This window comes from Rutilus rutilus (assembly GCF_951802725.1).
Source record: "Rutilus rutilus genome assembly, chromosome: 1".
NCBI lineage: Eukaryota > Metazoa > Chordata > Actinopteri > Cypriniformes > Leuciscidae > Rutilus > Rutilus rutilus.
In genome coordinates, this window is record NC_140209.1 from 41398199 (window position 1) to 41414753 (window position 16555).

The 16555-nt window shown below is 37.6% G+C and overlaps 1 protein-coding gene across 17 annotated transcripts in view; it reads left to right on the forward strand.

Moving 5' to 3' along the window:
- Window positions 1-16555, forward strand: part of cacna1aa (calcium channel, voltage-dependent, P/Q type, alpha 1A subunit, a) — a 101145-nt gene that overhangs the window by 42586 nt on the left and 42004 nt on the right. For all 17 annotated transcript variants that reach the window (XM_084423388.1, XM_084423390.1, XM_084423384.1 and 14 more), the window contains 7 exons: window positions 1645-1751; window positions 10484-10583; window positions 14686-14846; window positions 14922-15062; window positions 15297-15498; window positions 15656-15820; window positions 15993-16103. In XM_084423388.1, coding sequence (XP_084279514.1) covers window positions 1645-1751; window positions 10484-10583; window positions 14686-14846; window positions 14922-15062; window positions 15297-15498; window positions 15656-15820; window positions 15993-16103 — 987 coding nt within the window. The remainder of the gene's footprint in view (window positions 1-1644; window positions 1752-10483; window positions 10584-14685; window positions 14847-14921; window positions 15063-15296; window positions 15499-15655; window positions 15821-15992; window positions 16104-16555) is intronic.

The window sequence follows — 16555 nt, forward strand, 5'->3', positions numbered from 1 at the left end:
ACCTCTGTGTTTGTTTTCATGCCTTCCCACCTAGGTCTCTCCAGTGCTGGAAAGCTTTTCTAATGTTACTGCGGGTCCTAAAGCTCTTGCCTGATCATAACCCATTCATTTTCCAGTGATAGTCCTCTGAGCTTTTCTCTTTTGAGAAAACCAATCACAGTTCGTTTTGTTCCGCGTCATGTTTAGGGGTGTGAAAATATAATGTCATTGTCCTTACAATAACAGACTGGCATGCATCTAATAAAGGATTCATCCAAGAATGTTGTGGAAGTTTACTGCAACAATGGAGCCGCGAACTTCACATACTTTTGAAAATCCAGTGTTTAGTTGATCCTGGTAAGCACTCATTGTCTCAGTTGTAAACACAACGGCTTGCTTCTTCCACGAGAGGTTTTTGACGTCACGGCATTTGTTTCCTGGCGGACCGTCAAAGAATGCAACACAAAAGTCTCCCGAACATCCTGTAGAATGCAACCAATCAGATCACGACTTCGAAGCTCCTGAAGTGTTTCCAGAAAAGTGTGCCATATGCATCACACGTTTAGCCAACGGTCCATGGGCGTGACGTCTGAGGCTGAGACTATGTGTTGTGCTGCTCGGTCCGATCCACTTTCAACAGTTTCTAAAAAAATGGCTTATTGCACATTTAATGGTGTTTATTGGTCTCCACGTTATCATTACTTGAAGTATTATAGGCTTCAAATTAATTTAAAGTACATAGAGTTGCATAGGGTACCCATGATTAAACCTGGAAATGTCAAGACATTTTTAAATAATGATTATATCTTGGAAATTTAACACAATATTTAAGAAATATCTTTATTAAATACACATTGAACACATTTTGCACTCAATTACATCACTCTATAGAATAATCATTAAATCCTAAATCACTAATATCTGGAAAATCTTGGAAATTCATTGGCCAAATGGTCTGTGAACCCTGAATGTAATGGAATTTGAAATTAACACAAAGTGCCTAAATATACAAAACCATTCCAAAGTTTGCAGTCGGTAAGATTTCTTTCTGAAGAAATTAATACTTTTATTCACCCAAGACGCATTTAATTTATCAAAAGTGAACGTAAACACATTTATAATGTTACAAAAGATTTATTTTTCAAATAAATGCTGTTCTGAAGTTTCTATTCATCAAATCTGAAATAATTTATCATGGTTTTCTCTAAAATATTAAGCAGCACAGCTGTTTTCAACATTGATGATACTAATAATAAATGCTTCTTGAGCAGCAATTCAGCATATTAGAATGATTCCTGAAGGATCATGTGATGATGCTGAAAATTCAGCTTTGCCATCTCAGGAATAAAATCCCATTTGAAAATTCAGCATATTAGAATGATTCCTGAAGGATCACGTGACAGTGAAAACTGGAGTAATGATGCTGAAAATTCAGCTTTGCCATCTCAGGAATAAAATTACATTTTAAAATACATTAAAATAGAAAACAGTGATTTTAAATAATAATAATATTTCACAACATCACTGTTTTTATTCTATTTTCCATCAAATACGTGTAGCCTCGGTGAGCACAAGAGACTTCTTTCGAAGATATTGAAAAATCTAACCGACGCCAAACATTTGAACGGTCATGTATTTAGTAAACATTTGCTCTCTGTGTTTCAGATGGTGGATTTAGGTCTTGTCCTGCATCAAGGCTCATATTTCCGTGACTTGTGGAACATCCTGGACTTTATAGTGGTTAGTGGTGCCCTGGTGGCGTTCGCCTTCACGTAAGTGTCATCAAGGCTCCAGCGCTCATGCCTCACTCTGCTCTCCTTCCCTGCTTGCTGCCTCTCCTCGTCCTTTCCCGTCTTGCTCCCTACAGGTCTAACACCTGTGCAGTTGACACCCTGGAGCGCCAGCCTGCTCCCCATACAGCCCAGCTCTCTCTCTCCTTCTTTTCTTTCTCACCATTTCTCTGCCTTTCTCTCCTTCCCCAACTCAGTTCTGTGCATTTGGCATATCTTGACCCTCTCTTTCCCTCCCCTTATCCCTCCCCACATTTAGCCCCAGTTCTCCTTTTGGAGATTTCTCACTGCATCTCCCCACCCTGCCCCACCATGCACCACATTTGCGCAGTGCCTACCCAGTGGGTGCACTTGGGCCCATTTCCATGAGGGTGATGACCCTGCCTGGGCACCTGTAACCCTTTAGTGCCCAGGACTCTCTGGAGCATCCAGCCACACTCACCTCAGGTATTTCTACTCCCCACCTTCTGTGCCACATACCTTGCTGGAACCAAGCATGAGGAAAACAGATAAGAAGGAAGAGACGAGAGCAAGAGGAAAACATTCAAGGGACCATATGCTACACTTTTGTATCATTTATAAGTCCATTTACAATTAATTATAATTAGTTAAAACTATTTAATATACATTTCATGACCATTTCTCACTCTAAATGGCCTTTCACACCAATGAACGATTACTATAACTATAACTATTGTTTTAATAAGCATTCTAATTCTATGAGAATATAGAATTTCACACCACAGCTATAACAATTGCACAGTGTAACGATATTGGAACCCCTTTAAGAAAGAACATTTTCTCGGTGTGGAATGATAAAAACATTAACATTAAATGACTTTATTGACTGCGAGCATTTAAAGCGACAGGCGACAAAACGTCAGCGTGTGCTTATAATAAACAGAAAATTATTGTCCATAGGTTTGGATGCTAATATAATTATAGTTGTAGTTGTAGTTGTTTTTATTGTTATCGTTCTTAGTGTGAACACTGAACAGACCATAAAGCAGAATTAAACATCCTTGTGTACCTCTTTAAATAAGACATATGTAAATGACCCCTCTTATGATTGGCTGATCTGTTTACATGTGAAATGAGTTATAATGCTTTTCCTTGGGTTGAGGGTTTGCAGTTGGGTTGAGTATTGTGAATTTATTTTTTATTTTTTTTGCAATCCATGCTAAAATGAGCTGCTCAAACTGTTAAGATCAGACTGAAATTATCAGGGATCTTGTTAAACAAACTACTATAAATAAAGCCAGGAACAAAGAGGGAGGGATTTATGTTTAGCGGTCAGGAAAGCTGACAAGAGACAATAGGAATAATTGTGAATGACTGTTACAGGTTGTGTATCTGATCTCATTGGAAACATTCAGCCTGGCTACAGGTCTGAGAGAGTTCTTAAAATGAGGGAAAGGTCAGAAAGGTGCATTTGTTACTATGAAACTGGGAAAAAAATGCATGTGAATGGCTCTTTTCCAGGCTTAGTAAAGAGCATGTGAGTGGATTCTGGGAATCGACATAGTCAGATAATCTGAAATGCAAGCATGAATGGAAGAAATCTGATGAACCTAGATCAATTGTTTTTTCTTCCTAAAATACCAGAATCTGAATGCTTTGAAATGGTAATATTATATGGTCCTGTGTATGTGTTTGTGTACATCCTCCTCTGTCCCTGAACAACTGATGTTCTTTTCCACAACAAAAGTCCGTATGCAGTGCAGTTCTAGACTGACACGGGTCTTTAGGTGGATATACACACGACATGACACATGACATGTACCATGCATAGAACATGTGAATGGCTTTAAGGTAGAATTATTAATATTTACAAAGACCTGTTCACACATGTCTGACGCGACTAAGTGTAAAAGTGTAATATATTCGGAAATCATTTTGCACAACAGATGTGTTGTCTGATGCCGAATTTCCCATGTTCATTGAATGTATTTCAATTCAATTCAATTTCAGACTTGTGAAGTCATTTATAGAGATGCATTGTTTTTTGTAAATGTTTTTATGCATCATATTAATACTTGGTGTGGCCAAAATGTTATACAGTATAACGTATGGCCTTTCTAGAACTCAAATTTGAGTTGTAACATTTAAAGATAAAATAAAAATAACATTATTTGTGAGGACAAATTGAGCTTGCAATCTGCATTGATTTTCTTTCCCAGCATGGCTTTCCTAAAGAAACCCCCTTAAATCTTTAAGCATCATGGTTCCCTTTCCCTTTGACTACCAATTCCACCCGACCCCACTTCCATTTGCACTCGCATCTTTAGCTCTAGCATGAAATACTGTAAGTGTCTTATTAGGTTATTCATATAGAGGCATTTGGATGTGCCTGCATTTCCCTTAGAAAAATACTGTACTCCTTCCTATCATCGCTAGATTTTCCCGTTTCTCTTTCTCTCCCTCCCTCTCTCTCTCTCTCCACACAGCGTAGAGCGCTCGGAACGGCAGGCGCTCTGGGGTGACTGGCGCTCCCTGGCTGAGAGCGTGGGAACAGTTCCCATATCTCTGCTATCTCTCACAGAGTCTGTTTTTAACCTTTTACTCAATTTCAGGGAGTGACTCGTATGTGTGTGTATATATCTGTGCATGTTTATTTAGTATTTTGTGTACAGGGTCCAAGATTAACACTTATAGAGAACGCCAAATGTGGTCTCTATTTATGACCTTTAAGTTCTTCTCAATTTACCCACCCAGGGTGTTAGAAGTTCATTTTGGACCCTGTTTGTATATATGTATTTTTGTATTTGTATTTCAATTGTTTTAAGTGTTTACACTAGATTAGGTGTCCACATATAACCAAACTAAGAGGTCTGCCACTATTTTGTGATTCTCTGTATTCTCTGTCTCATATGGATGTTGATCCTGCTTCAAAAACCCCATTCTTTCCCTGTGCCTCTGTTTCTGTGTGTGTTCTGTGTCTTTGTATGTGTCTTTGGCTCTGTCTGTCTCTGTCTTCCTGTCTCTGATCATCTCTCAACACCTACAGTGGAGGAGGCGGTGGGGAAGGAGAGGGGTAATGTCTCTTTCTTTCTCCCTTTCCCCTCTGTTTGCTCTAATTGCCTGTCCTTCTCATTACACGCCTGTCCTCTTCTTCTATAGACTGATCTGTCTGTCTGATTGTCCGTCCAAACGTCCCTCACACATAGGACACATGCCAAGGGCGAGGTCATGTCATTCTTTAGCCAGCTGCAGTAACTCAATCTTACAGCTAATCAACTCTTGGTACAATCTACAGTATGTGGACACCTAAATGTGTTAACATACGTGTTTGTGTCTATGTGTACGTGTGTGTCTCTTTGTTTCTGGGTCGGACGTTCCAAGACGTTGTCTGAAATGTCTAACAAGTGTGGTATGACTGATTTACAGCAAGTAAAATAGTCATGGAAACTTGACTCATTCAATGAAATAAGTGCCTTTTTGATTATGGAAATGCGACTTAGATTTATAGAGATTTATAGAATGTTTTTAAGAACGAATAAATGTCATTGTGATTATTGTATTATCACTTTTTTATTACATTATATTACTTTTACATGTAGTAATTTAATTATTTTTTTATTTTATTTTATTTAAATTGTAATATATTTAACTTTTTTAGTTATTTATACTTTTTATATTTAAAGATTTTGTAGTTAGTTGACTCCATCAGATGACTGGACACAGGTGGTCCTTTCATGGAATGACTCACTTACAGACTAATACAACTAGATCTGGACATGATAAAAATCAGCAGATTAGACCGATGCACTTTACCGATGCACAGTAAAATTGTCAGGCCCATGTAAAGCAGTGAAACAAGACAACACAGAATGCATTAGGACCTCTTATGGCTGAACAGGGTCTTTGCCCAGAAAGATAATACCATAATGGGATTACAGACAATCAAACTGCTCACCTCCTAGAAGGGCACTGTCCAATTGAGATGTGTATCAACATTTTGATGAATGCAAGATCCAATTAGGCAGTCTATTTATTGTGGCAAAAAGTCAGCTGAGAGAGAGAGAGAGAGACTGGCAGCAGAACTATAGGCAGAACTGAAAAAAAATGTAAAACAGTGAAACAATTGACCATTTGCTTTTATAAGCAACAGAAATAAAAGACACCAATTTTTTTTTTTTACTCAATTATTTTTGTACATTTTTTTTTTTTTTTTTGCCAAGCAACATGGCAATAATATATAGAATGTGTGATCACTGGTTTGTTTTTGCATATTACACTGGCTTTGAATGCAGCTCATTCAATCATAAAGTGAGAGTCGTAACCATCTTATTATATTGGTTTTGACGTTTTTCTTGGTTGACCACTTAGTATGCAGTATAAAGGTCTCTGCATAAATTTCTCATTCCTACTTACTACACACCTTTCAACAGGTGTACTTTAGTTTTACTTTTGGGGTTGATTGGCAAAAAGACACATGGGAATAGGACAGATGCACTGCATGGTCAAATATAGCATGTTTGAGTAAGTTAGTGGCACAGACAGTTCTAACTAAGTCCTCTTTAGTGATGAGATTGATCCAGATCATCTCTAGAGAATGAAAAGAGATGAGTGAGACAACGTCTCTCATGCCATATAGAGAGATGTTTGTTGAGAAGGTCGGTGTTTGTTTATGCCACACAGTTGCACACATGTACAGTTTTAAGCCTGTTATGACTAAACTTTATTAGCCTTGTGAACTGCTTAAGCTGACAGACTTGAGCTTGCTGGGAGTCTGTTTTTGTTCTGTTGTTTATTACACAGCAGAATGCTGTGTAATCTTTAAGAAAGAAAATGTATTCTTTGTTATTTCTAAACAGTTTTTTGCCACAGTGTTGCACATAAAAGTAGCAGTCTATGATTGTTTGTGCATGTAAAGTAAATCTCTTTGAATCACATGCAGACTCCAGCAGAGCTTTGGGTCTCCATTGCCCTTATGGTCATATGACTGTGCCATGTGACATACTGTTGTATGTGACAGTATGAGCTTTAAAGTACCGGTACTTGATCATGAGATCATGATGAATAAAGAGGCATGGCAACTAACTGCGATGAAGTCACATGCAGAATGGCACTGCATGTTTACAACTCTTCCGTTCAAATAGATTTAGATTTGTGTGTGTGTGTGTGTGTGTTAGCTAGTCTCAGCCTCAGACGGCATGCCCACAGACCACCCACAGTTTGTTCACTGACTGTCTGATGCATAATATACACAAAAAATGGCAACTTCAGGCTGAAATCAACAGTTCAAATCTGGTTGGCTTGATTTATGATACTTTCAGGAGTCATTCCGCACAGGATTCTTATCAGTTCACTGGGAAACAAACTGTTTAAATGGTACCAAGTTAAGCACTTTTAAGGAAGAACTAATGAGTAGATTTGCAAAAGTTTAGCAGGTTAGTGCTATTAAATCTTCTGTTTGAGATTTGTTTGACTTTGAACCAGAAGCACATTTTCCGCTTTGTTTTCTCGATTTTGTCTGTGAAATATGAATGCTTAGTACTACAAGCATTTTCCTTGGATTTTTTGCTTCATTTGAAAATGTGAATTCATTTTCTTTAGTGGCTATTTAGTATACTATTACGGTATAAAGTGCAACAGTCCTTGACTTGACTTTCAGCGGCCTTAGTTCTGGAAGTATCTTTCCCATTCATTTTTCTCATAGGAATAAAAAAGAAAAAGTCATGAGCCAAACCAACCAGCTACAAGGTGAATCACAACAAGAACTTTGATTTGAAGCAAAAAAAAAAAAAAAGAATATTATGCAAAAAAAGAAAGATATGAGACTGTGTACTTAAAGGATATTATTCCATAAAGTGTTTACGAATGACATAATCGAATTGGAAACAACAGATACATATAAACCTAGTGATTTAAAGATGTTTATTGTGTATATAGAAACAATGCGTATAGTTAATATTTAAGTAGTTTGAGAGAGTATGAAAGTGCTTCATGGGAGTAGGTGGACACTAAAAGTGTATAAGTTGTTGTTTAAAATCAATTCCCCCTGGAAAAAAATGAATTGAGTTTTTACATCCGGAACCTGACTGCTGCACAGCATTGTGGTAAAATGTATTTCAAATAACCCCGCCCCTGAACATCACGTAAAAGCAAAACAGACTGTGGTTGGTCGGCTTACATGTCAGTCATGCAGTCACTTCCTGCCTAAGTGGGCGATTCTTGGCCAGAATAAGCTGCCAAGAGGACCAGACGTTTTGCCGCAAGTCAAAAGTCTGGCTATATAAGACTAAATGTTCTGCTGGTGTAGTATATAGTTAAGAGTTTTGTAAGTTACATAAATGGTAAGTGAACACAGATGTATCGGTGTGTGGATTTGCACTAGTATAATAATTCACAAGCTTGCATCCTTATTTCTCTCTTTTTACTGTATGTCTCTCATATTAATGTATTTCTTCCTTCAAACTCCCTTTCTCCCCTGTGTCTTTGTGCGTGTGTGTGTCTGATTCCTTTCTCATCTCTTCAACTGCTCACACCTACAGCGGAGGCAGCGGGTAATGTCTCTCTCTCTCTCTCTCTCTCTCTCTCTCTCTCTCTCTCTCTCTCTCTCTCTCTCTCTCTCTCTCTCTCTCTCTCTCTCTCTCTCTCTCTCTTTCTTTCTTTCTTTCTCTCTCTCTCTCTCTCTCTCTCTCTCTCTCTCTCTCTCTCTCTCTCTCTCTCTCTCTCTCTCTCTCTCTCTCTCTCTCTCTCTCTCTCTCTCTCTCTCTCTCTCTCTCTCTCCCTCTCTTTGCTCTTAATGCTTGTCCTGGCAATAGCTTTCCTCTCTTTCTTTTTTGGATTTGTCTCTATGTCTGTCTGAAAGTCACCCATCTCCTTCTATCGCTCTGTCACTGTTCCTGTGTTAACCACCCGTGGGCGATCATTCAGTCCACACAGTCCTGATAAGGGGGTTTGAGAGGTCCCTCACCTCTACACCCGTCACTCTAACAGCAATTCTCTGATGGACGCTTGTTTATGCTTGACAGTGTGTAACCACATCTGCTGAGAGAGCAGGATTCGGCACGGCACTGGAAATCTAGAGCACTGCCCTCTATGCTTGACACTGAGACAGAAGAAGAGAAGAGAGGACAGGGAAGACAATAAAGATGCAAAATATATATAGAGAAAAAAATTCACATTTTATACAGTGAGGTCCAAAAGTGTTATTTAAAAGTGTCATTTAAACTTGGAAATAAACAAAGTTAGAGGATTTAGACAAGTTATAAACAAAGAAAAGTAACTTAAAATATTTCCGTTTGCTTTGTATGAAGAACAAACCAAATTTAAGTTTTGTTATATTTGTTAATATTAGTTAATGTATTCGATTATTTGATATCATAAACAAGGTTGTTTATGCCGTGCTGTCTTATCTCGTATATTGTCTCTATTTGGTGCGTAAATCTTTTTAATTATTTTTAACACAAACGTATCATAAACTAACAATTAAATATTATTTTACAGCATTTACTAAACTATGTTCATGTGCTTGTATATAGTACTACTGTAACTGTTCAATAGTTTGGAATAAGCATGATTTAAAACAAATACTATTATTTAGAAAGGATCCTTTAAATTGATCAAAAGTGACAGTAAAGACCGTTACATTGTTATAAAAATAATCTATTTCAAATAAATGCTTTTTTTTTTTTTTATTAAAAATGTTATTTTTTTCTTTCTTTTTTTTATGAAAAATGAAAAAAAAAAATCATCAAAAAATCCTGAAAAAAAAGTTCCACGATTTCCATAAAAATATTAAGCAACACATATTAGAATGATTTCTGAAAGATCATTTGACACTGAAGACTATAGTTTTATATAAAAAAAAAAATCACTTTTGGACCCCATTGTATATGTGATGCAAGTTATCAAAAGCATTTCTGTGATATAAATTAGTTTACAACCACAAATTTCCATAGTTTAGTCTTCATTGTACAGCTTTTGCATTTAGTTTGCTGGTCACTAGCCGCACATCTGCCATCCAACAGCTGTACACACATCTGGTGGATGGCTGTGCTCGGGTACCACAATAGCGACGTGCAAACTGTGATAATATAAGCCAGAAAGTCTTCAGATCAACTATCTTCAGGGTGACACGGTTCTTCACACTACAGAGCCAGAAGCTGGAGGGACTGGATGTGTGTTTCCAGGTCCTTTTATATGTTTATTTTTTGTGTTTGCCAATGGACAACCCCAAAAACAAGAAAGAAAGAGGTTTGGCTGGGCATTCCACAGTGGTGATGCCTGAGTCTGCTCCGTATGTTTCATGCTGTCATCATGGCAATGTAATGAAACCAGCCATTGTTCCTTGGGAAAAGAGGTACAGTGGTGGTTCCATCATGGGCTAAGACGGTACAGTGGATATTACATCCTCTGAGCTAGTATCCAGTACAGCATGAGCAACATCAGCGAGCGTGTCTGAGAGTGCGTGTTGACAGATTGACTGAGTGCATGTGTTTTAGTATTTGTCTTTCCTAAGTACTGTGAAATGGGCTTGATTGTCTGCCTACAACAGGCTACATTCTCAGTGAGGAGAAGACACAGACAAGATTCCTGATTGGCTGAGAGTAAATGTGTGGATGTAGCAGGCATGTTTCATTGTTTTAACAGCCTGAGCTACTAACTCACCCCTAAATTGTGTGTGCAAGACCAATTACCCATGTAGCCTAATGCCTTCTGCCATTTCACTTTCTAACTGTGTGTGTGTTTGTGTTAATTTGCAGAGGAAGCAGCAAAGGGAAAGACATCAGTACTATCAAGTCCCTGCGTGTGCTCCGAGTTCTGCGGCCTCTGAAAACCATCAAGCGTCTGCCCAAGCTGAAGGTACCTCTATGTTTGGCTGTTTTTTCCTGTGTTGTGTGTGTGTGTGTGTGTGTGTTTGTGTGTATGTGTATGTGTATGTATATGTATATATATGTGTGTGTGTGTGTGTGTGTGTGTGTGTGTGTGTGTGTGTGCATGTATATGTATATATATGTGTGTGTGTAATATTGTGAAATATTATTACAACTTAAAATAATAGTTTTCTATTTGAATATAGTAAAAAATAATGTATTCCTGTGATGCAAAGCTGAATTTTCAGCATCATTACTCCAGTCTTCAGTGTCACAATTGACATCCAGTCTATCACACTATCCTTTAGAAATCATTCTAATATTCTGATTTATTATGAGTGTTGGAAACAGTTCTGCTGCCTAATATATTTGATGAATAAAAGGTTAAAAAGAACTGCATTTATTCAAAATAAAAAATTCTAATAATATGAATCTTCTTTACTATCACTTTTTATCAATTTAACACATCCTTGCTGAATGAAAGTATTGATTTATTTCAAAAAAAGAAAGAAAGAAAATTACTGACCCCAAATCAGTATATTGTATTTTGTATATTGTTGTTACAAAAGATTTCTTTTTTTTCATCAAAGTATCCTAAAAAAGTATCACAGGTTATGAAAAAATATTAAGCAGCAGAACTGTTTCCAACTTTGATAATGAGTCATCATATTAGAATGATTTCTAAAGGATCATGTGATAGACTGGAGTAATGATCCTGAAAATTCAGCTTTGCATCACAGAAATAAATGATAATTTATAATAAATTGAAAACCAATTTTTTTAAATTGTAATAATATATCACAATATTATTTTTTTTTGTTCTGTATTTTTGATCAAATAAATGCAGGCTTGATGAGCTGAAGAAACTTCTTTCAAAAACATTAAAAATAGTAATGTTTCCAAACTTTTGACCTGTACTGTATGTATGTGTTTATATAAATATATATATATATATATATATATATATTATATAGTTGTGGTCAGAATTAATGGCACCCCTGGTAAATATGATCAAAAATGACTGTAAAAAATAAATCTGCATTGTTTATCCTTTTGATCTTTCATTCAAATAATTTGCAAAAAACTAACCTTTCATTGAAGTAAAAGAATTGAAAGTGGGGGGTTAATCACATTATGAAATAAATGTTTTTCTCCAAAACATGGTGGCCATAATTAATGGCACCCCTAGAATTTTTTTACGAGTAAAATATTTCTGAAGTATATTGAGATTAATATTTGCCTTTTTTTAGCACACCAGGGTGACTAGGAACATGAAATTGTCTAGCTATGACTTATTGTTTTACAGGAGTTTAAATATGAGGAAACACAAAGGCCAAATTCCCTTAATCATCCATCACAATGAGTAAAACCAAAGAATATAATTCTGATGTGCATCAAAAGATTGTTGAGCTTCACAAAATAGAAACTGGCTGTAAGAAAATAGCTAAAGAATTAGAGCAATAATGAAGAAGTTCCAATCAACTAAATATGTTACGAATCTGCCAGGAAGAGGATGTGTGTCTATATTGTCTTAATGGATGGTGAGGAGGAAAGTTTGAGTGGCCAAAGACTCTCCAAGGATCACCGATGGAGAATTGCAGAGATTACTTGAGTCTTGCGGGGTCAGAAAGCCTAAAAAAATATATCAAACAACCCCTACATCACCACATGTTGTTTGGGAGGGTTTCAAGAAAAATCCTCCTCGCTCCTCCAGAAATAAACTCCAGCATATTCAGTTGTCAGACACGACTGGAACTTTAAAAGGGACCGGATTCTATGGTCAGATGAAACAAAAAAAGGGCTTTTTGGCAGCAAACCCACCAGATGTGTTTGGTGCAAACAGGGATAAAAAGTACCCCATGCCTACGGTTAAATATACTGCAGGATCTTATATGCTGTGGGACTACTTTTTTGCTGGAGGTCCTGGACATCTTGTTCAGATACATGGTATTATGGATTCTAGCAAATACCAACAGATAAAAAAGATGGAAAATCTTCCATCAGGACAACGGTCTAAAACAAACATCAAAATCAACACAAAAATGGGTAACTGAGCACAACATGAAGCTTCTGCCATGACCATCCCAGTTTACTTTAAGTTGAAGTTTACTTTGCAATACTCCGTTTCAAGTACATTTTACAGAAACAATATAACACTGAATTAAGCCATGCTTTTGAAGTGTATGCTTTACTTAGAACATCTCAGTAAATAATACAGTAGATATTGTGCTGACACCATATCTACATAATAGAAGGAATGTAATACCCACCGAACACAGATAGCTCAATGCTTGGTATACAATAACGGTAACATTCATTTAATCATTGTTGAGTATGAATGGGTCATTTTGAGTGGAAAATGAACTCCTAACAACAAAAGCAGTGATAAAACTGTGTAAATACAACTGGAAAACATTGAAAAATACTACCTTATTAATTATTCATGCCCCAGTGCATGATGGAAACACCAGTGCCAGAAAGTTGAGTAAGTTTTACTTAATTATATAACGTTGACATATACCCTTTAATTTCTACAAGCTTAAAGGTGGGGAAATAGCCTACATCAAGATGTTAGGTCTGGCAACTCACCATGATTGTCAGGGCTCAATCCAAGGGGCGGGATAAACGTCTGTCTTTCAAATCCGCTCTGCATGCAATAGGACAGCGCTACAACCAACCAGAGCGTTTTCCAAACAGCGGAGCTAGCTGATAGATTAAACTTTTGCCGTATCTGTCCGGCAAAACTACGAGCACATCTTCCTGTTTTAAGAATGACTTAAGTGGCGTTCTTTTCTCAAAGAAAAGCTTAACTCCAAGTCCTCCAGAGTCACAGACAAAGCCGATTCGAAAGACCGCTGTTCGCCAGCAGCAGCTCTTCTTTGTTTTCAAGTAGCAGGGAATTCACGCGGAACCGTCACAACTCTGTCGTCATTATGTAAAGCCCGCCCACCGACTCTATACACGATGTGATTGGCCTGACTAGAGTTTGGTTTTCTAGGCTAGTGGGGAAAGGGATATTTAAAAACTTGTCAAAAAAATTTATATTGGCAAACTTGTGTAGCCAATCAGCATTAGGGGGCGTATGACGGTGGATGAGAGAGAACGAGCAAGAGGGAGATTTGAAGAAAGACTGCAGTGCAGAAGTTAAGATGAGACCATAGACTGTAAAAAAAATAGATGAGACACAATACAAAAGAGAAAAGCTCAGAAGAAATCACTGGAAAATGAAGGGTTATTACTGGGCAAGAGCTTTAGGACCCGCGTTAATATTAGAAAAGCTGTTAGAAATTAGACATATTAGAAACGCTTCACACGTGAGTAACACTGGGTTTGTGTGTCATTGTTTGTCTGAAGCTGTTGGCTACTAACAACGAACTCTTGTTTGTAATTACTTTTGTGTACTGTACGTACATTTTTTGTTCATTCATTCATTATCTGCGCTTTATTTTTCGTGAAACATTATTTGTTGCGCTTATGCAATGATACACAGACATCCACTCTTGGATTGCGTACGTAACGGAGGCCAGCTAGTGAGAGTCGCGCTGACGATTGCTAGAGAATGCGGTGTTTAGCGTCATTGTTAGTGCACTCGCCTCGCATGGGGGCGATCAGGGTTCGAAACTGGCTCGGAGCAGGGCGGTTAGGATTGGAAGGTGAGTTTTGGAGGCGGAACAATGAAGAGAGGGATGTGTTTGTTTGTCCAACAGTGTTTTTGAAATATCGCTTACCCCACCTTTGAATTGAGTACTAATGTTGCTGTATTTTAGAAATGTATCTGTTTTTTGTTTTGTTTTTAGGTTACTGTAATTCTGCTTCTGGTTTTATGATCCATTTATTACCTTTATTGTATTGTATTTGTACATTTTGATTCTGTTTTGTCATATCTTATAAGAGTTATGTTCAGCTATTAGGCTATATTTTAATATGCTTGATTATTATTATTATTTCAGTTGACTGTAATTATGTTTTTGATTTTATGGATATTTATTAGCTTTGCTAATGCTGTGTTGGTTTGTGTTTTGTCTCACGGAAGGCTGAGTTTGTGTTCTGCTTACAATTTGCTTTCTCTTCTCTGTTTTGTCTATTTTCAGGCTGTATTTGACTGTGTGGTGAACTCTCTGAAGAATGTGTTGAACATCCTCATTGTCTACATGCTGTTCATGTTCATCTTTGCTGTGGTGGCTGTGCAGCTCTTTAAGGGCCGTTTCTTCTACTGTACTGATGAATCCAAGGAGTTTGAGCGAGATTGCAGGTGAGAGAAAACACACACAATCACACTGACGAACAGACACATTGGTGTGTTATTCTAAAAGCATTTTGTTGTTAGGGGCGAGTATCTTGTCTATGAAAGAGATAACGAAGTGCGGGCGCAGAAGCGGGAATGGAAGAAATACGATTTCCACTACGACAACGTGCTCTGGGCCCTTCTCACCCTCTTCACTGTATCTACGGGAGAGGGGTGGCCGCAGTATGTACACATCTCATTTCCTAACCTAATTTCCAGTGTATGCACCCAAAGTCTGAATCAATTAGTGAAATTGCTTCTGTTTTGTAATGCAAATATTTTCATCACAAATTACAATCTGAGTGGATCTGTAAGTTTTACATGGCGTATCTAAGGACTCGTTACGATTACCTACAAGATTTCACAGTATCACATTGCAGCAAATCACCCAATGCCTCCCATTGTGCCACTCTCCAGGGTGCTGAAACATTCAGTGGATGCGACCTACGAGAATCAGGGCCCGAGCCCAGGTTACCGGATGGAAATGTCCATCTTTTACGTGGTGTACTTTGTGGTCTTCCCCTTCTTCTTCGTCAACATCTTCGTGGCTCTCATCATCATCACTTTCCAGGAGCAAGGAGACAAAATGATGGAGGATTATAGCCTGGAAAAGAATGAGGTGAAGGACTTATCAGATGGAAGGTTTTAAAAGCTAAAAAATCTGTCTAGCTCATTCTTTATGCATAGCGCTGCTGGCATTGATCTCATTTATATGGAGCATCATATTAGGCAGATTTTCAGCTTGATTAACCTTACCGTATCTGTTCTATTTTCAGAGAGCTTGTATAGACTTCGCCATCAATGCTAGACCGCTCACACGTCACATGCCTCAGAACAAGCAAACGTTCCAGTACCGCATGTGGGAGTTTGTGGTGTCTCCTCCATTTGAATATACCATCATGGCCTTGATTGCCCTCAATACCATTGTCCTTATGATGAAGGTGTGGCAGTGTTTCTCTTCAGTACATATTGCCTTTTTATTTTGAGCACTGAACCAGACTTCCAATGTATAGTAAACCCAACATTTTGTAAAAAAAAAAATGGCCTGGGATATACCCAGTTCCCAAATATGGCAACAGTTTAATACAGATGAAATATGTTGTGTGTGTTTAGTATGATGGAGCATCACTTGCCTATGAAGCTGTGTTAGGCAACCTGAACATAGTGTTCACCTCACTTTTCTCCATGGAGTGCATTCTGAAGATCATTGCCTTTGGAGCGCTGGTGAGTATAGTTTTCTATAAGTGTGTGTGGGGGGTCCTGGTAAACCCTATGTTGTGGGGACCAAATTTCCCCACAAGGATGGCAATACCAGACATTGTTGACCTTGTGCGAAAAAAAATTTTGGTCCCCATGAGGAAAACAGCTTATAAATCATATTAATGTATTTTTTTTTCTTCTTTTTTTTGTATGTAAATATGCAGAAAGTTTTCTGAGAGAGTTGTGTTTAAGGATAGGTTTAAGGTTAGGGGAGACAGTTTGTACAGTATAAAAATCATTATGTCTATGAACCCCCATAAAACATGGAAAGCCAACGTGTATGTATGTGTGTACATACTTAACCATAATTTGAAGTGAGCTAAACCTGACAAAATCTCCCAAAACCTGCAGAAAATGCACAAAGTTTTCTGTGATGATTAGGGTACAGTATTTATAACTAGCTGTATATAAAAACA